Source organism: Knufia obscura (genome assembly GCF_036327395.1).
Source record: "Knufia obscura strain CCFEE 5817 isolate CBS 148926 chromosome Unknown scaffold_2, whole genome shotgun sequence".
NCBI classification, from domain to species: Eukaryota; Fungi; Ascomycota; class Eurotiomycetes; order Chaetothyriales; family Trichomeriaceae; genus Knufia; species Knufia obscura.
Window position 1 is genome coordinate 1,417,082 of NW_027042688.1, and position 24,046 is coordinate 1,441,127.

The window sequence follows — 24,046 nt, forward strand, 5'->3', positions numbered from 1 at the left end:
ATCAATAAAGCTTCCAGCATCACTAGGGTCCTATGCCAGCTTCAAACAAGAGATCTGCCTCCAGAATGCCAGAACGCAGCTCGACACGCCGAAAGACAAGACAACAGAAAAGTCCCGCTGAGGAGGACATCACCAGCAACGTCAACAACAATAACCCGTCCGACACACCCTCAAGCCCCAATAGCACCGCCCATTCCACCACAACGCAGCAAAATCCACCCACCGAGGAACCCATCAACGAAGACGACATCTGCCAAATTTGCCACCTCCTCCTCCTCCGCCCCGTCAAAACAACCTGCAACCACATCTTCTGCGAACCATGTTTCTCGCACTGGGCCGACGTCTCAATAAACCAGATGACTCTAGGCCTCGCCATCGACGAGCCGATGCTCCTCCCTTCGAATGAAGTCGAGGCCCGCTGTCCGATGTGCAGGACCAGCACCGTCGCCCAGATCGACCAGCACCGTACAGCGGAACTACAATCTAAGTATCCCACCGCTTACAGAATTCGTGCTCGGGACGCCCCCTTCGGCACCTCAGACGAAGACGGCGCCATAATCGAGCACATGACACTATACATCGGCAACGAACACCGCCTGCAACGCCGCGAGAGTGCCTCCGACCGTAACACCCACGAGTGGCGGTTTTTCGTCCGCGCCTCCCGCACAGATATAATCGAGGAGGTCCAGGTTTTCTTGCACCCCACATTTCGACAATCTAGTCTGGTGCTGCAGTACCCGCCCTACAGTATCCGGCGCGTTGGCTGGGGCGTGTTCACGATCCATGCGAATGTGGTGCTTAAGGCGGGGTATAGCTGGGTTAGTCCTGAGGCGGAGGATACGAGTGATGGGCAGGTTAGAGGGAAGTTGCCGTTGGAGTGGATGTTGGATTTTGGGGGAGGGGGGAGTCAGGGGCGGTTGAGGCTTAAGGTGCGGAAGGAGAAGGAGGGGGTTGATTGGGATTTGGAGGTTTTGAGTGAGGGGGTGAGGAGGGGGTGGGTTAGGCAGAGGGAGGGGGATCCGGATTATGTGCCGACTGGGGAGGAGTGATTATTCGTATTGTAGGTAGCTTGGTATGTACTGTACTGTACTGTACTGTACTAGACTGGGTTGGTACTGGTGTTGATCAGAAGTACCACACCTCCCCAGCACCCTTCCCAGCTTTCATATCCTCCACATGCTCATCTAGGCCCTTTCGTAATTTCGAGGCTACTGTCTCGGGCGAAGGCGGACCCGTCATGGGCGGGCCATCATATCCTGGCTTTGTAGTCTCAGGTCTGTACCACGGTATAGACGCCGCATTTCCCTGGTGAAGTTCCTCAAAGTCCGCCATTGTGAAGCCGCCGCCCATGGCGACGAATTGGATCTCTTTGCCGTTCAGGAGGGCACTGAGGGCTTTCTTGGCGTCGTCGACGCTTGAGGCTTTTCGGACGACTAGGGAAGTGTTAGTGGGCACGGTAAGGGGTGAGAAGGGTGTGCTTGATTACATTCACAGTCTGGGGCTGCGGTATCGATGCATGCTTGGAGGTGGGCTGGGTTTTTGCCCAGGAGGAGGCCACGGACTGGGACTGGGGCTGCCATTGTGAGGTGGTGGTAGTGCACTTGGTAACGGCGACGGGAAAAGCTGTTCAACGCTAGTGTATAATAATGAACAGACGACCACACTATGCTTTCAGCACTCAATACTGATGTGTCTGTGTTGTGAGATGGTCGTACAGGTTTATATCGTGATGAATCACCTGCCGGCCTTACGTCTTGGCATTGTCCGGGCTCGGAAAGGTGAACTCCGGGCATTGACTTTAGCCTCCAGAGCCTCCTCTTCCTCCTTTTTATGATACTCGAGCGAGAGGTCGTAACAGCGCTTGGATCAAATCGTGTGGAGCACTATGAATATGCGAAGGACGAGGGACCCTGTGAGATTCGCTTTGGTGCACTTCGATCATGTAGAATGACGGTTTTGTTATGTGTCACGAAACAAGCGCGACCGGTCAGAGAAATAAAATTGCGCTTTAGACTATCCTATGCGACCATGCTGACCACCTCTTGAACCGACCGCAGCATCCTATGGATTGTTTCAGTAAACGAAGAAATGGAACCATGTTCAGTTTGGCGTGAAGTCAGGGAAGAAAAGGCTGCATGCGTGCAGCATATAGATGATTCGCATTCGGAAAGGGACCGTGAGGATACAACTACAGTACATTCGCTCTTCGGCCAGTAAGCACTAAGAGAAAGAGACATGGAGGAGTTCGTGTATCGTAAAATGGCCATTCGTCGCATTCTATTCCATGTACGGTGGGTGTCCGAAGGTGTTTAGCTGTAGCGCTTAGTGATTCGGCCAAGGAGACGCACTTACCAGAATTTAGGACCAGAATTCAGGATCATACATCAGCATCTCGATGGATGAGTCGGTGTTCGTGCCTTCGTTTCCATCACCTTCACTGTTAGCTTCTAGACTCATCCAGTGGCCCGACGGGACTAGAGGGAATGGGCAAGACTATGTCTGGGCCACCAGGTCTGATCACCAGAATAGTGTCTTCGAACCAGTCTCTTACAAGCCCTTGGTCTTCAAGGTCATTAGCCACCTGTTCAATTGCCCACTCGCTTGGTCTCTGCCCGAAGCCGTGTCGCCACTCCTCTCCCTGAAGTCTCTGGTTAGCATATCTCATAGCACGTTCTTGCGATAGACTAGCCCTGCCCTGCATAAGCTGCGCTGCGAGCTGTTGTAAATGTCGTTCCCGGGGTACGCCGGTATCATGTTCATACTTTCTGCTAAGGAAAAAGCGCAATAGCACCCTTGCACGGTTCATGTTGAGGGGCCACGCGCCAGTTGATCCACAAATAGTGACCAGATATGCGTCCCATGCCTGCCTGGTCGATTCCCGGTATTCCTGAATGCGTCGTACAGCTTCTTGCTCTCTTCGCCGGGCAACTTCTGCTGTGTATCCAGGGGTTGGTGAGAACGTTTCACGGTCGTATGGACACGTGAGGTTGCCTGATTCGAGCCAGGGGTTCAAGCACTCATCGTGAAAGCTGAGTTTGCACGACTTTGTATGTGTCATTGTCAATTCGTCGGGACCGATCTCAAGTCGACAGATTACACACTCGAGGTCTTCCTTCTCGTTTCGAAGGGGACAGCCGTGTGAGAAACGCAGGTCTGCGAAGTATGGGTGTTGCTCACCTAGCATCGGACTTGGTCTGGCCGTTCCGGACGGCTGTGTTGTGTTGAGTGAGGAGTCCATGCTTGTCGTCTGCGCCATAACCGTATCGACACGCAGATGTATCTTGATTTAGTGAAGGTCTGAGAGAGTAGTAACACTGCCTGGATGCTTCTCTTTCAGGTTCTACAATTCTTTCGAGTGACATGGCTGGTGTTGCTGGAAAACCATCTTATTTGGAATCTTTGCGGTCGAGCTCTTGCACCAAATCGTTCCATTGTTCCCTTTGTATTGGTATTTCGACTCATCAGGATATTGTTTCCTTTGTCAGAAGTCTTGTTGCTTTGTTGTTCCCAGCGCCCGCGTAACTAGACAAAGAATCGTGAGGTCAACAAAGAAGATGACAGAGGCATAGGCTGATTCATCAATGGTCATGCATTCGAACACTTGCGAAGAAAACACCAGCCTGCTAAATCGTAACGAATGTGAAGGGTCTCATCTTGCATTGTACGGGGTACCCGAAGCTGAACCAGACATTGTCTACTGCCAAATCACCAACTCGCGATAAATCGTGCAGACATAAACTGTGCAGGTACAATATGCCCAAAGACGACTTCTGCACCATCGCGTTACGATGATGACCATAACCAGCGAGCTGTAGGACATGAGCAGTATGACCCGAGCAATGGTTAAGGGCATTACGTGTAGTGGTAGCATATGGTAGGTGTATGGACGAACGGGACTTGATGGCAGAGACGCTGCTTCCGGTTTCAGTGTGTAGCCTCACCTTATGCTCGTCGTCGATGATGAAAGCCTCAGAACAGTTTTGTCGTCTCGCACATGGTAGGGCTGTTGTAGTATGTTTCACGCAGAGCATCATCACCATCATGATTCAGCCTTGCTGTCTTGTACCATGTCCACGGCTGCTCGCAACGGAAGTTGCTGCTGCGACGTATTCGCGAAATCGCTAGCTTCACCATCGTGAGCTTTGTCATCGTTGTTATCGCTGCCTCCAGAGGAGATGTTTCGACATCCCGAAAATTTGTTCGCGTCAGTTCTGCTAACCTCCGCCGGCATTACAAGATAGCCCACAAACCCGTTCGGAGCCCTGGTGTCGACGCTTCAGATTCGCAGTGTTTGTGTTGGCCGGGAGGACATCAACTCGTCGAACACAAACGTCAGATCTCAGCCGAACCATATCCGTACCTCCCGTGCGTTTAGTATTAACGCTAGAATATTGGTGTAGAGCGGCTGACTAGCTACACTGGCGTATGCTTATTAGGATCGATAGTCGATTTGTGCGATGTCACTGTTGACGCACTGTGTAGTTGTACGATGGTAGAGTATGTGAGTTTGGCGTCTTGTGACTTTCTGACCTGAAGTATGTAGATAAGCGACGGTGTTCGATCCTTGTAGTCTGCGCATAAATTGTGCTGACCCACGCCGTGGCTGAGATATTACCAGGGTCGCCGCCTGATAGCCAAATCACACGATCCAGCTGACTAGCGAGAACAAACCATACGAGCAAGCCGTGTGAACCTACGAGTACTCAAATTGCCCAAGGACGAGGTGTGGACTGCGACTTGCTATTCTTGTCTGTGGCACATTTTCATCGAGCAAAATTCTGACGTCGCTAAAACTCAAGCCGCAGCACTGAGAACCCTACAGTATCCTACACATCAGTGGATAGGTTTTGGGTTCAGCGGCGCTTGTGGCGCCGCGATGTTCAGGTTTTCCCAGTTTTAGTGTTTGTGGTGGCTACGGGATTCGCGGATTCTGCGGTGGAAGCGACGCCACGAGGCTTGATTACACGTTAGCCTTCACTCTGGCCTGCTCAGTCCCACCTCAATGTTCAAGGTAAGCCTCCCTTTCGTGCAATTTTCCTTCCACGACACCTGCGCGTCACACCTGCAAACCATCGACCACACTGCACCTATCACACTTTTGCTTGCATCATTTCTCATTATTATCATATGCTTTACTTCCCCTGCCGATTACCGAATCTAGGCGTTGGTTCTGGTCTGTGTGACCAATGGATTCAAAAAGTTGTCTTACAGGGGCGTCGCTGACAAACGATTGTCGGCTGTCGTTGCGAAATCATTCTTAACCTGATAGGTAGAGTAGCTGAACAGATGCAGATGTTAAACGAATAAACTGCTTATGTGGAACCACTCAAAGATGGCCTATCATTCTCTTCGGCTCATGGATTCTGGTATTCGGACCCTGGGTATTCGAAAGTGACCTCTAATTGTCACACTGATAAGCAACGACATTGGGCAGGTTCATTGAATTCGAGCACGGCTGGCTTCCAGCCTCGATAGCAGACTTACATGACTGCTCTATTGTACGATCAGTGGATTCATCAGATACGGCATATGATCTCAGAGTAATTTTGACTTTTCACTGGTGTTTCCGGCTTGAACCCAGTACTGCGATACAAGACTTGGCGTGTCTCAACCTGGAGAATCGGCAGACGATTCTCAGACAGGAACTTTCAGGTGGACCTCATGATACAGCCAAATCCTGGAATTTGGTTACGATTACGACCCTTCAAGAAATTCGCCCGTAACTAAACTTCCAGGACATGACTGTATGCTTTCCAGGGCATTCTTTGTCTCCGTTTCTCCTGTGTGGCCAATCCAACCGGTGCATCAGCGTCTCCATATTTGGTATCGGCAAAATCCAAAATCGGCGATAGCAGCCTTTCCCGGATACCATCGACCTCTTTCAGCAACCGCTTTTGGCTGGCATATGTTATGTTGCATCGACGTCGCCAATGAGAGTCTTCCAATGTCTCAGTGATGCACCCCAAGGTGGTGGCACATCGTGCATATTCTACCCACCCAGGCAAGCTAGCATGCCAGGCACAGTCAACGGTGTACCCGTAAATGCCGCGTTGCTTGGTATTGGAGCCGCTCGAGCCTGGCACACACGTGTAGCTATTCTCGAAACTGTCACAACCCCAGCGTCCGTTCACTATGGGGTTCCAACGGCTTTTGCTGTAGCAAGGTGCTGTTCTTTTCGGTTTCCCTTCTCTCCCCATCCTTTTGACTTTGTTGTCTTGCGTACTGATGTGTTGACGCTGTCTTACCTTCCTGTACCTTTGTGGGGTGCGTTCACTCGTTCGACACTCGTTGTCGCCAGCCTCTCGTTTCTATCTGAGGCGTTAACATGTATCGGTACCTACTCACAGCCGTTGCTATCTGCTTTACGGCGCTGTCCAGTGCATACAACTACGATCCTGCATGGACACAATACAACCTCAATACCAACAAAGACGCCAGCCATCCATTGGAATACTCCGGCGAATGGGAGGACCATGATTTCACTCCCTCGCCCAAGAACTGGCGATTTCCATTCTACACCCTCTTCCTCGATAGATTTGTCAATGGCGACCCAACCAACGACAACATAAATGGCACATTCTTCGAACATGACCTCAGTTCGAACCAGATGCGCAATGGGGGCGACATCAAGGGTCTCGTCGATACCCTTGACTACCTGCAGGGTATGGGTATCAAAGTATGTACCTCTACTATGTGACCATATCCGGCATCAGTACTAACGAATGCAGGGACTGTACGTCGCCGGCTCACCGTTCCTCAACCAGCCATGGACATACGACTCGTATTCTCCACTCGACTTGACCTTACTCGACTGGCACTTCGGTGACATTGCAGAATGGCGACAAGCCGTGGAAGCTATTCACCAAAGGGGCATGTACGTGGTCCTCGATAACACGTTTGCAACGCTGGGTGATCTGCTCGGCTTCGAAGGATATCTCAATGAGACTGCGCCATTTACTTTAGACGAACACAAGGTCGAGTGGAAAAGCGCAAAGAGATACTATGACTTTGAGGTTTCCGACCACTACAACGCTAGCTGTGACTATCCAAGATTCTGGTTAGAAACAGGTTATCCTGTCGGCAGCGACGTTACAGATCAGATGAAAGGCTGTTATGGCGGGGACTTCGATCAATACGGCGACACTGAGGCCTTCGGCGTGTATCCGGATTGGCGGCGTCAACTCACCAAATTTGCTTCGGTGCAAGATCGTCTGCGTGACTGGCATGAACCTGTCAGACGGAAGATTGAAAATTTTTACTGCATGATGATCGCACAACTCGACATTGATGGTTTTCGATATGACAAGGCTATGCAATCGACTGTTGATGCTATGGGATACATGAATGCAGCACTGCGGACCTGTGCCAGGAAACATGGGAAGGAGAATTTCTTCTTGCCTGGAGAAATCACTGGAGGTAACGTCGCTGGTGCGATCTTTGTGGGCAGAGGTCGACAGCCTGACATGTTGCCCGAGAACCTGACTATGGCCGTCTCATTGACGAACGAGTCGGATAGCAAGTACTTCATTCGAGACGCTGGACTTGAGGGTCTTGATGCAGGTGCCTTCCACTATACGACTTACCGCACTCTCACCCGATTCCTGGGCATGGATGGTAACCTTGAAGCCGGGTATGATAGTCCGAAGAACTGGGTCGACCAGTGGAACGATTTCCTCATGACCAATGATCTTATTAATTCGAATACTGGACAGTTCGACCCAAGGCACATGTTCGGCGTTACAAATCAAGATGTCTTCAGATGGGGTGCTATCAGACAAGGTGTCCAGCGACAGCTTTTGGGTCATTTCGTCACGACGATGCTACTTCCTGGTATCCCACTCCTGCTCTGGGGTGAGGAGCAGGCTTTCTACGTGCTGGATAATACCGCTACCAACTACATCTTCGGGCGTCAGCCAATGAACTCTGCAATGGCCTGGATGCAGCACGGATGCTACACGTTCAAGGACCCTTCAACACAATACTACAACTGGCCGCTCGAAGCCGCCCGCGAAGGCTGTAATGACGAGCTACAGATGCACGATCACAGAGATCCGACTCATCCCGTTCGCAATATTCTACGGCATATGTATCATCTCAGAGAGAATTACCCTGTGCTGAACGATGGCATGTTCTTGCAACAACTTTCGAATCAGACAAACAATACGGAACTTCCTGGTTCATCTGGCGTTCCAACCGAATTCGGTCTTTGGTCGGTTCTGCGATCACAGTTCCCAGGTGTCCAGGATCTCTCGTCAGAAGGTGGACAAGGCGATACCGATATTTGGCTGCTTTACTCAAATCGAAACGAGACGACCGACTATACGTTCGATTGTGCCAACAACGACACCAATCTGAATACCACGGCTTTACTAGCACCTTTTGGCTCTTCCACGACCGTCAAGAACCTCTTCTACCCTTTCGACGAGCTGACACTGGAAGCGTCTGCGAAGAAGCTGGGAATCAACGGCTCTACCGATTTCAATGGCTGCGCAGCCAGTCTCACAATGCCGCCGTTTGGCTTCAAGGCATTTGTGACCAGCGACAAATGGGTTGGTCCAAAGCCAATGATGACAAAATTCAACCCTGGGCACGATGCGCGACTTGTTTCAACAGCTGGTGCAGACGATTCGGACGATGTCGAAGTTGAGCTCCAGTTTTCCCAAGAGATGAACTGCGATAGTGTTACGAACAGCATCACTTTTGCTTCAACAACAGTCTCCGGCAATACGCCTTCAGTTGACGAAAGCAGTGTTTCATGTAGTACCCTGGAAACGAACGACACATCAGTCTATGTGGGCTTCGTGCCATCAACATGGTCTTGGAAGGCGACACTGACAGGAGTTGAGCACGGTGTTCATGCCATGACAGTGTCTTCTCCAACCACAGAGGATGGAAACAGCGCAACCAATGCGACCGAGCGTCTGATTTTCAGGATTGGCCTTTCCGATAACCCCGTCGTATTTCCAAGAGCTGCAAACTACTCGTCAAGCCTATTGACGAGGGAAGATGACACATTGACAGTGCATCACAAAGCTGCCGGTGCTAGTCTGTGGCGGTACTCTACCAATTGGGGAACAACTTTCTCGGATTGGCTGCCATACAACGGTGGCAATACTACGATCGAGAAACAGCCATGGTCAGGTACTGAATTGCAGAAGTGGAAAGGCGACCATGTCCGAGTAGAGTACTTCAGTCCCATCGTTGGCCAAAGTGATATCGTGCAGCAGGGCGATGTCGACACGAAGATGAAGCAAAGACGATTCCCGCATCTTTTCTGGAACGGACCTTACAATCAATACGGATACGATGCAGGCCTCGAAAATTCGATGAAGCATTCTGACGACAATACATGGGAGCATGATTTTATGGCGGAATGGTCGACACATGGTGTTCTAGCTCAAATAAACGTCTGGGGTATCAACCCTGACGGCAAACCTGATCAGTCATTCGTCTTTGGAGATATCGACCAGGATGCAACCCTCGACCGACTGCCTCCATCGTCACTGTCGGAAGTGGCAATCAACATCACTGATCACCCTCCGGAGCCACATCTTGTCTGGAAGATTCTACTAGATGATAGTACACTCAAGTTCAGGCTGCTCCCGTCCGGCAATATGTGGTACCAGTTGGCGATCTTCATCTTATTGGCGATTGTCCCATTGCTCAGTGCTGGTTTAGCCAGCTGGCTTTACGCGCAATCCTTCTATGACATCAAATTCAACGAGGTTGGTGTTTCACAGAAAGCATCATTTATGACGGCTGTGATCAAGAACGTGTTTGGTAAGGGCTACCACTCCCTCAAAGACGATCCGGAAACACATGCGAGCTCTGAAAAGCCGACCCTGTTGGCATCGTTGAGGAACAAGAGCAACACATTCTTACAGACCACTGGCAACGTAATGAACTCAGGGAAACGCAGAACAGTGCTCATTGCTACCATGGAATACGATATTGAGGATTGGGCAATCAAGATCAAAATTGGTGGTCTCGGTGTCATGGCCCAGCTCATGGGCAAGAACCTTGCTCATCAAGACCTAATCTGGGTGGTCCCGTGTGTGGGTGGTGTAGACTACCCCGTCGATCAAACAGCGGAACCTATGAATGTTATGATCATGGGAGAGTCGTACGAAGTTAAGGTACAGTATCATGTTCTACGAAACATTACCTATGTCCTCCTAGATGCCCCCGTCTTCAGGCAGCAGACAAAGTCAGAACCATATCCGGCCCGCATGGACGACATGACATCTGCGATCTACTACTCAGCATGGAATCAATGTATCGCTCACGCTATGAACCGCTTCCCGATCGACCTCTATCACATTAACGATTACCACGGGACTGTGGCACCACTCTATTTGTTGCCCCGGACAATACCCGCCTGCCTCTCCCTCCACAATGCTGAATTTCAAGGTCTCTGGCCCATGCGCACAATCAAAGAGCAGGAAGAGGTATGCTCTGTCTTCAATCTTCCGGTCCCCATTGCCCAGAAATATGTCCAGTTCGGTGAAGTGTTCAACTTGCTGCATTGTGGTGCTTCAATCCTCAGAGAGCACCAGCAAGGCTTCGGCGCCGTCGGAGTATCTAACAAGTATGGCAAACGAAGTTACGCTCGGTATCCTATATTCTGGGGCTTGCACAAGATCGGAGCGCTCCCCAACCCAGATCCGTCCGATACTGCTGCCTGGGATAAGAAGCTGCCTAAGGAGTCCGATATCCAAGTCGATCCGGATTTCGAGAAGTCTCGAGGAGAGCTTCGGAGGCAAGCACAAGAATGGGCAGGCCTTGAGGTTAACGAGAGCGCTGAGCTGTTCGTCTTTGTGGGACGATGGTCAATGCAAAAAGGTATCGATCTGATTGCTGACGTGTTCCCATCCGTACTGGAGGCCAACCCTAATGTGCAGTTGATTACTATCGGACCGGTCATTGATCTATACGGCAAGTTCGCAGCCGCGAAGCTCGATAAAATGATGAAGGTGTATCCTGGACGAGTGTGCTCGAAACCAGTTTTCACTGCGTTACCACCCTTCATCTTCTCGGGTGCTGAGTTTGCGCTTATCCCGTCCCGAGACGAACCGTTCGGATTGGTCGCAGTAGAATTCGGCAGGAAAGGAGCGCTCGGTGTAGGTGCCCGTGTTGGTGGTCTAGGTCAAATGCCTGGCTGGTGGTACACTGTTGAATCTACAACCACAGCCCATCTGACCCATCAATTCAAAAGCGCTATCCAGCAAGCTATCTCGTCGAAAACAGAAGTGAGAGCCTTGATGAGAGCACGATCGGCTAAGCAGAGATTTCCGGTTGCTCAATGGGTCGAGGACCTGGAAATTTTGCAGTCCACTTCGATCAAAATCCATGACAAGGTCGAGGCGTCCCAGCGACATACCCAAGCAGAGGAGCAATTCGCTTTTGGCCTGCAGCTGCCCTCAGGTGGCGTTTCCGGCGCCCAGACCCCACGCTTCTCTGGTGCACTGACTCCAAGGATGACCAAGAACAAGAGCACGCTGAGTCTCCATACGCTGAACGAGAAGTTGAGCACAGCGATGTCACGTGAAGACCAAGGCAAACTGAAGAAGAAGAGTATTGTGGGCAAGTCCGGCCTTTCACGGCAGATTTCTTTGGGCTCGAGGAGGGGACCCGGTCATGTGCGACCAGGCGATCGACTACAGACCGCACAAGCTACTCAGGCAACTCCAAGCTTACCACCTGTCGTTGTAACCGCAGATGAGGAGGACGCCTCTGACCAAATGCCACCTATCGGCACAGCGATGACCACGCTCGACGAAGGTGACCACGAGTCAGACGACGAGCATGATGACGACACAGAGGGCATCTTCGCCGACCTCAACGATCACGAGCGTGCTCTCCCAGGGGAAGCGCTAAGAAGACCAGAGATGTCGTACCGCGCTAGCGAGTCGTCACCGAATTTGCTCCTTCCAAGCGAGCCAGGAACACCGACCCGCGACTTGATCTCTCCTCGATTGCCGCCCCACAATTCTGGCGTCGAGTTGTTACCACGATCTCCAACCGCGCCGTACGCTGACAAAATGGCTCCGCTTCCCTCGCCTCCAGCAGTCTGGGCCAGAGGGCACAAACCCTTGGACCCTCATGCTTCAGCGCAGTCTCATGCCTCAATGCTCAGCGTCGACCAAGTGATCGGCGGAAAGACAGACTACAATCTCCAGAAAGTTGATCCATTCTTCACTGACAGTTCAGGCGAGTTCTATCGCGAATTCGAGCATCGTCTTGAAGGCCTAAACGCCGATAATTCCGACAAAACCTGTATCGAAGAATTCCTCGTCAAGTCCGAGAAAAAGTGGTTCGACCAATTCCGTGATGCAAAGCTTGGCCGACTCTCAGCCTTCAACACACCACGACACAGCATGGATATACAGAACCGCGAACAGAGCCGTGCAGCCTCCCTCCTCAACCCGAGCGAACGTCACGACTCCGATCGCGAGTCCTACAATCCCAACGACGAATTCCTCCTCGGCGCTGACTACGTCGCCCCAACCGGACTTAGGAAGTTCATGCAGCTCCGCTTCCTCGACTGGCCCGTCTACTCCTTCTTCCTCGCCTTTGGCCAAATCATCGCCGCAAACAGCTACCAAATCACCCTCCTCACCGGCGAAGTCGGCCAACCCGCAAGCAAACTCTATGTCGTCGCCTCAATATACCTCGTCACCTCAGTCGGCTGGTGGGTCATGTTCCGCCGCGTCCCCAGTCGCTGGGCCCTAAGTCTCCCCTTTGCCTTCTACGGTCTCGCCTTCCTCTTCATCGCCCTCGCCCACTTCGGCTACGGTAACACAAGAGGTTGGGTCCAGAACTTTGGCACAGCGTGGTACGCCGTCGCCTCCAGCTCAGGCAGTATCTTCTTCGCACTCAACTTTGGCGACGAAGGCGGCGCACAGACCAAGACATGGGTGTTCAGAGCCTGTATTATCCAGGGCACACAGCAGATCTACGTCGTTGCACTTTGGGCATGGGGCGCTTATCTTTCCAGACGCAACATGGAGGGTCTACTGGCCAGTGAACCCGTCTCGAACAGCTGGAAGATTACGGCTATCTGTATACCTATTGCCTTCATCCTATGGGGCGTGGGTCTAATCAACTGGTACGGCCTGCCCACTTACTACAGACAACATCCGGGTGTAATACCGAGTTTCTACTCCAGTATCGGACGACGCAAGATCATTCTCTGGTTCTTCGTCACCGTCATCATCCAGAACTTCTTCTTAAGTGCTCCCTACGGCAGGAATTGGTCCTTCCTGTTCTCGAGCGCTGTGGCGCCAACCTGGGCGATCGTCCTCCTGGTGCTGCTGTTCTTCGTCGGAGTCTGGGCGGCATTCCTGGGCGTGTTCGCCCAGCTGAGCAAATCACACTCGTGGATCCTGCCGTTGTTCGCCATTGGGCTCGGCGCACCAAGATGGGCTCAGATCTGGTGGGGAACCTCGAACATTGGCCTGTACCTTCCATGGGCACCAGGTGGAGTCGAGGGCTCAGCTCTCCTATCACGATCACTCTGGTTGTGGCTTGGTACGTTGGATGCGATACAGGGTGTCGGTCTGGGTATGATATTGCTCGTCACGCTTACCAGAATTCACGTTGCGTTCACGCTCATTGTGGCGCAGGTGCTGGGTTCGATCGCGACGATGGTTGCGCGGGCGTGCGCGCCAAACAGGATCGGTCCTGGTCCTATCAGTCCTGATATCTCGAAGGGTATCGGGGAGATCTGGCAGGGTTGGTTCTGGGTTGGATTGATTTGCAATTTGGGGGTTTGCATTGGATTCTTTATGTTCTTTAGGAAGGAGCAACTGTCGAAGCCTTGAGGATTGGCAACGGTTTCTTGAGATTTTATGGGCATTTTACTGGGTACGGATCAAAAGCACGAAACCTGTAAATTGGCAACGAACCAAGACTGGACATAATGTTTACGAGGGGACTGACGTTGGATGTAAATTTAGCTATGCACATATGAACATATGAATGAATAGATATCTTATGCACGCGCTGGCAATTTATAGCATGCTTTTTTTTCACGGCTGTACCATTTGCTATCTCATCTAGCAGGAGCGCGGTGGATTTCTGGGAACGCAGAGGGTCTCAGGTCTCATGGCCGTCGGACTGAGCAGACGGGAGGTGAGGTTCATCGGAAGGAAATTTAGAGACTTGTGTCACAATTGTTATTATAGAAGCTGATCGGAGAATCCGACGAGAATTGGTAGACAAAATTGAAAGGTTCGGATGAGATTCGTCAAAGACAAAATCAAAAGGCCGGTGAAGGTTATTGAAACAGATTCAAAGGATAAAGTGAAAGAATACTTGCTTAATCTATATCTATTGCATTGACTCTCTGGTTCCAGCCCAGTTCGTGTCACAAGGGCAGGACGAACAAGAAAGAATTTCCAAGACTACGGTACACGATAGATAGCTTTGATCTCAAAGTTGTCTTCGAGTGGACGACTCATATGTACAGTCCTACCCGCGCGATCGATTTGCTTGCCTAACGCCATCACTGAACTCCTGCTGGTCTGTTATTGCTTACCACAACCCTCCAGTGTGTCGTAGCGTATGTTCATATCGTGCGAGCGACATGTAAATTGTTGTGTCGTCGTCATCGTGATTGTCTGGCTCAGCAGTGTGTACGCTCTCATGAGCTTGGTTCCGCCTACGCTGCGGTAGACGTCTAGGCGCCCTTCCGCCGAAGCCCATAGCGGCCATTCTCGCTGCAGTCCTCGTCGATGCTATCTGATCCAAGATGCTTCCGTATGAATCATCCCGCATGCCCTGGCCGAACCAGTGTGAGAACTCAAGGGCTTCGAGACGGTGGTCGGCCAGTCTTATGACGGCCTCCGCAGATAGATCTGGGTGCTGTTCGTCCATTTCCGTGTCCAACTCTATTGCAAGCTCTAGGAGCAGCTCCCTCCGTCGCATGCCTGTGGCATCTTCGTAAGCTATTCGCAGAGCCACTATGAAGAGCAGTGCGGTGAAGCTAAGGTATCTGTGGGGATGATCTGTTTGCATGGAGTTGTAGTGTTGGTTGATGCGGGCTGTCCGTTCACGAAGTCGCAGGAAGTAGTTTTCCAGGTCGAGTACCCGGCGCTCGATGGTTGGTGTGTCAATTGGTCGGGTTTCCGCCGTCAGGCTCCGTCGAGTGTTCGGAGGGCTGGTCGGTCGTGGTTGAGCTCGAATTTGCTCACGATCGTAAGGGCATGTGCCATCGCTAGAGTCGACCCAGCTTTGTAAGCAGTCTCTGCAGTAGCTGAGCTGGCAAGTCTGATGGGTTAGTGTTTCAGCTGTGGGAGCAATTACGTCCTGGCATACAGGGCATTCGCCTTCATTGTTGCGTGGGGAAGGGCCCTGGGTGACCAGCACGTTCATGTAGTCCGGAGGTGGAGCCGTACTTGAGCCGGCGCCCGCCCGGGGAGTCGAGGAAGATGGCTCTGCTGCTTGAACGGCCGCTCGAGACGCTCGAATGTAGGCCGATGCAACTTCTGCATATTGAGAGTCTGTGTCAGATGTGTGCCCACTGTTTTCACGACCCCTACCTTCGATCTGGCCCAATCCGCTGAGTGTATTACCCATGATGGATGCTGGTGTACGCTCGATTCTGAACTTGTAGTAAGTGCTAGATGGTCTCCGTCCGTAGTCTTGTGTTTTGCCTGCGGAAGTAATCGAGCAAGATTGCAAAATAGTAAGCTTTGATGTGTCTTGCTAGACCCTGCTGTGTCGTTCTGAATAACCTTCCTGGTCTGACTGGGTATTTGTACCCTCGGGCAAGCACCATAGAACTTACTTCTCTTGTGCCCTCATTGTCGTAACTGTTGTGCCTCGAAAGAATCAACACGAAAGGCTTACCTTATCCAGCTGCACAGAATCTTTGTCCTCATTCTGACGAGCACAATGCGGCCAGCTCAAAAAAAGGGAGAAAGAATCATTGTTTTGTGTTCGCCGGACCTTGTCAGTGGACACGGAGAAGTCACGAGTACTTCGCAGGGAGCATTGTCGTCTCTACCCCTAGACCCGTTTTGGGCACCTGCGACATGCAATGCGGTGGAATCAATGTCCCAGATCTGTGAAGCGTTGTGTGCGACTCTCAAGTTTCTAGGGGGGGACCAAGGGCACGTACGGCATGTCGAGCCAGCCAAGGCAATAAATATCCTGCTTTGAGACGAAATAGAAGATGGCGATAGAGATGTCCGAATCGCCCTAGAATGCCAGTCGGACTTGTCCGACTGATCATGTTCTGCGCTAGCTTACGGAAATATCTCCCCAGCGTTCTCCGCTTGGACCCTCCTCGGAGCTGGGAGGTATGCCCAGAAACGTGATGATGGCTGGCCTTTCTCACGGCCTTTTCTATATCCGAACCACGACTTGAGCAGGCCGCACATGCTCGCGGAACAGTTAAGCCTGATTATAAGAGCTACTGAGGACAAGTTTATCTACACTTCGTATCGATTTAGAAACGTTGGCGTATAGGCGGTCCTCTGTTGTCCGCAGATGTGCGGGCGCGTCAAGCGCACTGCCTAAAGTACTTAATAGTACTTAACGAAGGCGAGTCTAGCAACAATATGATCCAGCTAAAGAGCTTAAATCAATAATCTATATAAACCATTGCGCACCTAATCATGACCGTTAAACCAGTAGTATAGTAGCTTGCTTTCGTATCTATACTGAAAACGAATAGAGAATGAACAGAACATAAACAGATAACGAACAGACAACGAACAGACAACGAACAGACAACGAACAGACAACGAACAGACAACGAACAGACAACGAACAGACAACGAACAGGATATGAACAGGAAACCAACATGCATTTTTAAAGTTACTTACTTCTCTAGGAATCGTTGCCTACACGATTGATGCCCTGCCCATGCTCGAAGGTCTAACCTGTTCTCCCCGAAGACCCCTCCTCAGCGCCCCGAGACGAGTCGGATAGGTCGCGATCGTGAACAACAGCAATTCCACCGATCCATGTCAGTTGTCGCCAGGTTAGCCGGTGTTCGAGCACCCGTATGTCTTAGCACGAACAGATGCTCTGGTATGTTGAAGTAACGGCGCACACTTCCATCTTCTTCCCATCGGTGAAGGATGTACTCAATAAACTCATCGTCAAGCCCGTGGCCGAACCAATGGCTCATCTCTATGGTTTCGAGATCGGCGTTCACGATTTGTTGCGCCGTTGACATAGGGCAATCGGGGTTGGCCCGTCGGACATGCTCCGCCCAGTCTTGAAGCAGTTCGTCTCTGGTCCCTAGAGCGACTCGCCCGTGAACAAATCGCAAAGCCAGTCGGAACAGGATCGTGGCGCAATCTCCAGCTCGTTCAGGGTAGAGCGTCCTTAAGGACCAAATGTGATGATCGAGCCGCTCCCGTACCTCGGGCCGGAGAGCAAGGGAGAGAAAGACTAGTTGCAATTCTTGCGCTCGTGCGAGTATCTGAAGGTCTGCTTCGACTGAACCCCTTGCTCGTGGTGTGCGTTGATGCTCTGTTTCTAGAGTGAGACGTGTGAGAGTGGCTTCTATCTCTCGTGTTGCATGACGATGCTCTGTCTCTCGCGCACGGCTTGCTTGTATGGTCCGTCGAGACTCTGCTTCCGCTTCCTGCCATAGTGCTGCTCTCACCCCTCGTCGGCGACTTCTACGGGAGCGCGCGGTGCCTGTACGTCCCACATGTCTTGGCACCAGCTCTTCTCGATCGCAGGGGCAGGTTGTGTTGCCACCCGCAAGCCAGGTTTCCAAGCACTCTCGACAGAAGCTGTATTGGCATGTCCCGTGCGTTAGCGTTTCGCTGATTGGCGTTATCGTTTCCTGGCAGATTGGACATTCGCAATCATTGTTGTGAGCAGACGGTCCACGTGTTATGTAGAGATTTGCGTACAGTGGATGCTGGATCCGAGATGTGTCATCCTATGTCGAGGCATTTCGCTCTTGCAATGACTGTTGTTCTAGTGGTGATGAAGACGAAGAGTCGCCTCCGAGATCGGGTGCAGGCGCTTCCATCAGCCATTCGACGAACGCTTCATCGTGGTCGATGGCTATGATTGCCTGTTCCCCAGCTGTAGGTTCGTGTGTTTCGGGCCGCCGCTCGGTGCTCGTTGTGCTGTCCATGGCGTCGGATACTGAAATAGAGTCCCCGCCTGGAACGCTTTGAGTGGTAGACATTGGTCGTTCAGTACCTGCCTGAATATTTAAGGGATCGGAATCTGGTCTTGGTTGGTGTTCCGCTGGCGGAAGCAATGACTGAACCAGTTGATTGGTGGAGCGTATGGTTGATTGGAACGCTGCACTACCTTCCGCTGTCTGGCTTACTGTGCTGGTAGGCATCTCGAAGATGGACCTCACGTCTCAATACTTATCTTCTCATGCACAGTACATAAGATGTGCTTCGTTCTTACCATCTTTGTGCTGCCCATTGTTACCTTGGAGAACTGGCACACAACGCTCCCCACACCCTTGTCTACACGTGGTACCTGCCCTTTGCTACATTGTCCCTTTGTTGTCATTGATGGAATAAGTGTGCGTTATCGACGTAGAAAAAGACGTGCATCGTTGTCATTGTTTCGGGTCTTGTCGAGCACGCGAGACTGCGGAGGACGTTGTATCAACGACAACCATCAGCTTGCGTCGTTGATGTGCAAGGACAGCCGGGACGCAGGTTGCTCGAATGCGTGTATAGCCACGTTTGTCTGGCGTAGCCATGAATATAATAGGCGCTGTGACCCATGTAACAGGATGTAAAGGTGAGCCCAGTAAGTCATGGGTGTTTTTCCGTCCTCCATAGTCTATAGGACGTCAGCTTTGTACTGTAAGGTTTCCATGTTGACTTCGCTATTCTTGCGGTAGATTTCGGCGATAAGCATGAAACGTTCGTGGCAGGTTCAAAAGTAAGCTGAAGCAGGAACGGGAAGGTGATCAAGATTGCTAGTTAGACAGCCCACTGCCAACCCAATACAGATGGGTTGCACCCTCGAATTTCAGTAGTCCTCAACTGATCATGGGTAGTTCGAAGCAGAATCGTAGCAAGTCGAATGGGAGGAAAGGTCACATAATTAATAAGAAGAATTTTTTCCAACAAACATGGTCAGCTACTCTTATCTGGGAGTTGTTATGGGGTGTCTCTCCTTACCTGTCCACGCCTCTTCGATCCTAGAAGAGCCTGAGCCGGAGTGACGCGTTTCGAGGCTCGAGAAATGTCTCCGCGGAGGTCACCTCATCCTTGTGGAATTCATAGTCAGCTTCCTCCAAGGCTATCCTCAACTCCGCCACACCGTAGGCAAATTCCTCGTCCGGCGCTCTGTTCGGGTGAGTTGGCTCTCTCAAGAGGACCGCCATCTGCCTCAGTCTTTCTGCCCGAGGAATTCCTAGGAAATCCTCGTACTGGAGCCGCCATGCTACAATTGTCTCGGCACGTAACTGATCGTCTCTGCACCTTGGATTTGTAGCCATGACCTCTGCCATATGCTGCCTCGATCGAGTGCTCCTTGGAAGTAGCACAGGCCGGTACGTGAAGACCTGCCGATCGTAAGGACACGTGGTAGTCGCCAAGTTACCACTGTTTACCCACATCTCGAGACAACCACGATGCCAGCTGTAACGGCAGGTTATGTGCGTGTAGGTTTCCTCTTCTTGTGTCATGGGTGCTTTGCAAATCATGCAGTCGGTATCATTCGCCTCGTGCCGGAACAGCGATCCACGACTTGCCAGAAGATCAGTGAATTGTAGATGCGTCTCATGACCCTCGTCTGTCACGGGTTGTCCAGCAGACCCTGTGGCGTCACGTTGTACTGAACTAAGATGAGCGCCCATGTTCTCCGATGTTCTGGTTACGTTTGGTTACGTTCGCGTTCTGTTCGCTTCGCGTTCTGTTTGCGTTTTGTTTGTGTTTGTCTCGTTGTCAATATCGAGGCACTGCCTTAATATCCTCGTGAAGTGTTAGATGGATCTGTCATACTGCTTAAGTCGAGTCTCGACCGAGGGCATTTGTACTTAAAGGCTGCGTAGGAACAAATGCTGCTGCATTGTGCCGTCGTCTTTAATAGTGAGAAGGGAGTTTTCGGCAGCACAAGGACAAACAAGGGTACCTGAGTCGTTCTTTGATTCTGAGATGTCTGTGCATTGTGGTTTCAATGCAGGCGATTTGTGCTCCTCCAGGAGGTTTGTTGCAGATGGTCAACCAGCAAGCACTGTTCACGCTCAGGTGCAAAAATATACCAAGCTTTCCGTGTTCCATTATTTAGCGAATGTCCTGAAAGAGTCTTCAGAGCATACGCTCCAGGAATGCAACCTGTACCGCGTGTTACCCAGACAGCTGTAGATGCTCTCAAGCTGGCAATAACACATGGCCGTCCATAAGAGTGACTTATACAGATTTCCGTAGTTCTCGACCGAATAGGTCGGTGTTCACATCAACAGCTTGTGCTTGGTCGGACGGCTCCTTGGGAGCAATATTAGCAGCCATGGTTCTCGAGGTCCTTCACTTCTTCCGGCCCAGCTCAGAGGGCTACCTCTTGCGCAGCATTTCCAGTAGATGAGTATCCATAAAGGGCTCAGCGACAGAGCTCGAGTCAAACACGGTCACTGAATGCATGTTAGCTCGTCTAAGGCAGATGGCATTGTATGGGCTAAACGGAAACGCATCCCACCTCTTTGATCAGCGGCGGTAGACTCGAACCTCAACTCATTTGCACGTTTGATGCCACGTTTTGCGCCATTCGATCTTTGCACTTTGATCTTTAGAAGCGGTCGTTTCACTTCTGTTGACATCTTTCTTTCGTTGGCACTGACACTGGCACTCTGAAGGTCTCTAGTGATAATGTTCCGCATACATTAAGAAGCGCAAATGCGAGAAAGAAGCGCAAATGCGAGAAAGAAGCGCAAATGCGAGAAAGACGATACACGACCTGTAGCAACAAGAAGTACAACTCGACAGGAAGGTGGGTCACCTAAGCTCCAGATTCGGATGCCAAGCCAAAACTCCAGTCTCGGAAGTCGGCGCCAATGCAAGCCCACATCTCACGGGAATTGCAGGTGCCTCTTGACAGCGATCAGAGCGATATCGGCCATTATCCAGTGCTATCAATTAATTGGCAGCCTCGAGAAGTAGATTTCAAGCTGGCTTCCTTCACATCCCCAGTTCAACGCAGCGATGGGGGACTTACTAGTCCTACCACTTCGCAGAGTCGCAAACGAAATGCCTCGGTAGCTGGGTTTGATGCTTCCCCAGGCACTGGCAGTATCGAGTCACCAGACCACCACGATGCCGACGACCAGAACGACCAGAACTCGAGGAAGAGGCCGGTGAAGAGAGCGTGCAATGAGTGCAGACAACAGAAGCTGCGCTGTGACGTGGTCAGCGAACCGGCTTATCAGATATGCAGTCGATGCAAGCGCCTCAACCTCGAGTGCAAGATCGAAGACAACTTCAGAAGAGTCGGCAAGAGATCGCGCAATGCTGAGATGGAACGGGAGATAGTCCATCTGCGAAAACAAGTTGCTGCTCAGAATGCCAACACTCAGCTTCCTTTACCCTTAGCACCAGCTGTCAATCAAGCTGCGGTAGGCACGACCGAAGCTGCTGCGGGACTGCTCGACCTTAGAGAAGGCGGAAGAGGAGGCTCATACAAGCGCCTTGGAGACGTGATGCTACAAGTTGATCGAATACAAGATCTGTTCCAGCGATTCTTTAAATTCAGCCACCCTTTCCTGCCCTTCCTCAATCCAGATCGACCGCCCGAGGAATATTACACGAAGTCTCCGCTGTTGTTCTGGACGATCATATTGGTGGGCTCAAGACATTACTCAGCTGAACCACATCTCTTCGCCGCATTAGCAAGACAGATACAGACCTTGACATGGTCAACACTGGCAGAGGTGCCCCAAAATTACCACCATGTCAAGGCCCTGATCTTGCTTTGCGCTTGGCCATTACCATGTAGCAGCACGTCCACAGATCCTACCTTCATGCTGGCAGGCATGATGATGCAGGTGGCCTTACAGATTGGTCTCCACAGGCCAGACCATGCCCAAGACTTCTCCAAGTTTCGCGTTGAATTGAGACAAGCTGAGCTGCAAGATCGTGTCGTGACCTGGTGTGTGTGCAACATGGTCGCCCAGAGGATAGCAACTGCCTATGGCCAGCCAGCTCAGACCCTCTACGACTGGACTCTGGGTCCGAAACCGATCGAGTCCAATCCAAGCTACGAATTGCCGGCTGAGATATACACTCGCTTGCAGATCGAGCGGTTCGTGGACAAAGTTTCTCGGACCGTTTACAGCAATCCGAACGATCCTGTCGGCTTGCCAGATGATCATACTCGATATCAGCTTGTCCAACTGCTGAGTCAGGACCTGAAAGACCTTGAGCAAAAGCTGAACGGCGACCAATCAGAGAATTCTGCTATCACCAGAATCTACCTGAATGCTGCCGCGCTACATCTCCATCTGAGCGCCTTCTTCTCGCATCGAGATCTGCCGTCCTACCGAACCGACATGCTTGCCCTCTATCAAGCCACGGTGGATCTGCTGGAAGCCTGCTTGAAACTCGAGTCTGAATACAGCATAAATCTACCATCAAACTACTCACATGGCTTGGCTCTGTCGCATGGTACAAATTATATTTTCCACATGATGTTAGCTGCAGGCTTCTCATTGCTGAAGCTTATGAATCATTTCTTGCCCCAGCACAATCTCGACATTCAAGGTGCAAATGGCCTGCTGACAAGAACCTTGTGGGCACTGAGGAGCGCCAGTGTCCTCGAAAACGATCTGCCCGAGAGACTGTCAGAAGTGCTAGCTCAAGTCTGGAAAACTGGTCCACAGCAACCCGAGCAAACGTCTGCAGATGTATCGGAAGAGCCTTCGGATGAGTTGCAGCTGAAGGTGAGGTGCCGCATGTCGGTATCTCTTGTGTTTGATTCCGTTTGGAGATGGCGAAAGAAGTTTCGAGATCAACGTCCTCCCCCAGGTAAGCATTTTCCATGTTCTGTGTTAAATAGAGCCTCCCTAACAAAACTAGCACGATTCTTCAGAGCTAATGGCGATGGTCGTCCAACGGATCCCACGTTGGCACCTGCGTCTATGGCGAACAGCAGCGAATCGCTGGCCGCAACTGCAGCACAAGCGGCTGTATCGACACCTCCAATCCCCGGTATGGCTGGTATGCCCACAGGCATTGCTGACGACTTCATCACCGACCCATATGCGCCCTCTAATTACGAAGTCTTCGACCCAATGAACTGGCTGCTTGATGGAACTGTGGATTTCCCTTTCAACTTTCAGTCCAATGCTGGTGCTGATCAGATGAAGTATTTGTCAACGGATATATAAGCATGAGCTTGAGCCAGGCTGTGGTTATGACATGTGCTGTTAACCCAAGACAACAGGTCATTGCTGCATGAAATTTGTCCTCGTGGCTTTGGGATATTGGTTACTCCGTCCTTTGGGTCAGCCATATTGGAGCTGGTACAAATGCCCTGCTGCATTTTAATGTGTCGAAACAATCGAACTCGGTATTAGTCAGCATGCGTTGCTGTTGCACATAGTTTAACAGGCACTGAGTACAACCCGTATATATCTTTACACATCCCACCGTCAGAGTCTCGCACCTTGCAGGCATCACGTTATCATATTTCTTCATGCTCATACCTTTCGTGCAGCACAATTCTGCGAGCTTCCGATTCCATGATTCGCGGATAGCAGGAAGACGGTCCTTTTCAGGCACCAGTCGTGCTCGTACAGGCTTGCCTGGAGCAAAAGCGGTCTCCTCCGGGCGTCCGTGGGTTTAACCATAACACCCGCTTGTCGAGCGGAGTGGCCGCCAAACCTGCCTAAATTCATGCTTGACGAAGCGGCCATTCGGCTCGACAAGCGGGTGCCATAATTGAGCACCGGCAGTCGTCCGTCTTGGTGCCTCCACCCCAGAAATCATGATGCCATCTCCACACGGACATTAGCGAAGTATTTCGTACAAGAGTGAAGATTTTCATGGCTTGGGTCGGTGAGCCACGAGTAGTAGTAATTTAATCAACCCTTGCCATGTATCGTGG

General features: G+C 51.3%; 7 protein-coding genes across 7 annotated transcripts; 3 read left to right on the plus strand and 4 right to left on the minus strand.

The window, feature by feature from the left end:
• Positions 1–65: 65 nt before the first annotated feature.
• On the plus strand, positions 66–1,049 carry PMZ80_002375 (uncharacterized protein; the record flags this gene model as incomplete). The annotated part of the gene is made up of 1 exon (XM_064870808.1): positions 66–1,049. One exon carries the CDS (start codon positions 66–68, stop codon positions 1,047–1,049), a length of 984 nt encoding a protein of 327 aa, XP_064733261.1.
• Positions 1,050–1,125: 76 nt separating this feature from the next.
• On the minus strand, positions 1,126–1,580 carry PMZ80_002376 (uncharacterized protein; the record flags this gene model as incomplete). Its single annotated transcript, XM_064870809.1, has 2 exons — positions 1,126–1,433; positions 1,493–1,580. 2 exons carry the CDS (start codon positions 1,578–1,580, stop codon positions 1,126–1,128), a joined length of 396 nt encoding a protein of 131 aa, XP_064733262.1.
• Positions 1,581–2,440: 860 nt separating this feature from the next.
• PMZ80_002377 (uncharacterized protein) lies at positions 2,441–3,256 on the minus strand (the record flags this gene model as incomplete). The annotated part of the gene is made up of 1 exon (XM_064870810.1): positions 2,441–3,256. One exon carries the CDS (start codon positions 3,254–3,256, stop codon positions 2,441–2,443), a length of 816 nt encoding a protein of 271 aa, XP_064733263.1.
• Positions 3,257–6,325: 3,069 nt separating this feature from the next.
• Positions 6,326–13,823, plus strand: ags1 (Cell wall alpha-1,3-glucan synthase ags1; the record flags this gene model as incomplete). The annotated part of the gene is made up of 2 exons (XM_064870811.1): positions 6,326–6,676; positions 6,729–13,823. The coding sequence occupies 2 exons, from the start codon at positions 6,326–6,328 to the stop codon at positions 13,821–13,823; spliced, it is 7,446 nt and encodes a 2,481-aa protein (XP_064733264.1).
• A 712-nt stretch (positions 13,824–14,535) lies between these two features.
• PMZ80_002379 (uncharacterized protein) lies at positions 14,536–15,579 on the minus strand (the record flags this gene model as incomplete). Its single annotated transcript, XM_064870812.1, has 1 exon — positions 14,536–15,579. The coding sequence occupies one exon, from the start codon at positions 15,577–15,579 to the stop codon at positions 14,536–14,538; it is 1,044 nt and encodes a 347-aa protein (XP_064733265.1).
• Positions 15,580–17,909: 2,330 nt separating this feature from the next.
• Positions 17,910–18,110, minus strand: PMZ80_002380 (uncharacterized protein; the record flags this gene model as incomplete). Its single annotated transcript, XM_064870813.1, has 1 exon — positions 17,910–18,110. The coding sequence occupies one exon, from the start codon at positions 18,108–18,110 to the stop codon at positions 17,910–17,912; it is 201 nt and encodes a 66-aa protein (XP_064733266.1).
• Positions 18,111–20,999: 2,889 nt separating this feature from the next.
• On the plus strand, positions 21,000–23,327 carry PMZ80_002381 (uncharacterized protein; the record flags this gene model as incomplete). Its single annotated transcript, XM_064870814.1, has 2 exons — positions 21,000–22,965; positions 23,017–23,327. 2 exons carry the CDS (start codon positions 21,000–21,002, stop codon positions 23,325–23,327), a joined length of 2,277 nt encoding a protein of 758 aa, XP_064733267.1.
• Positions 23,328–24,046: the final 719 nt, after the last annotated feature.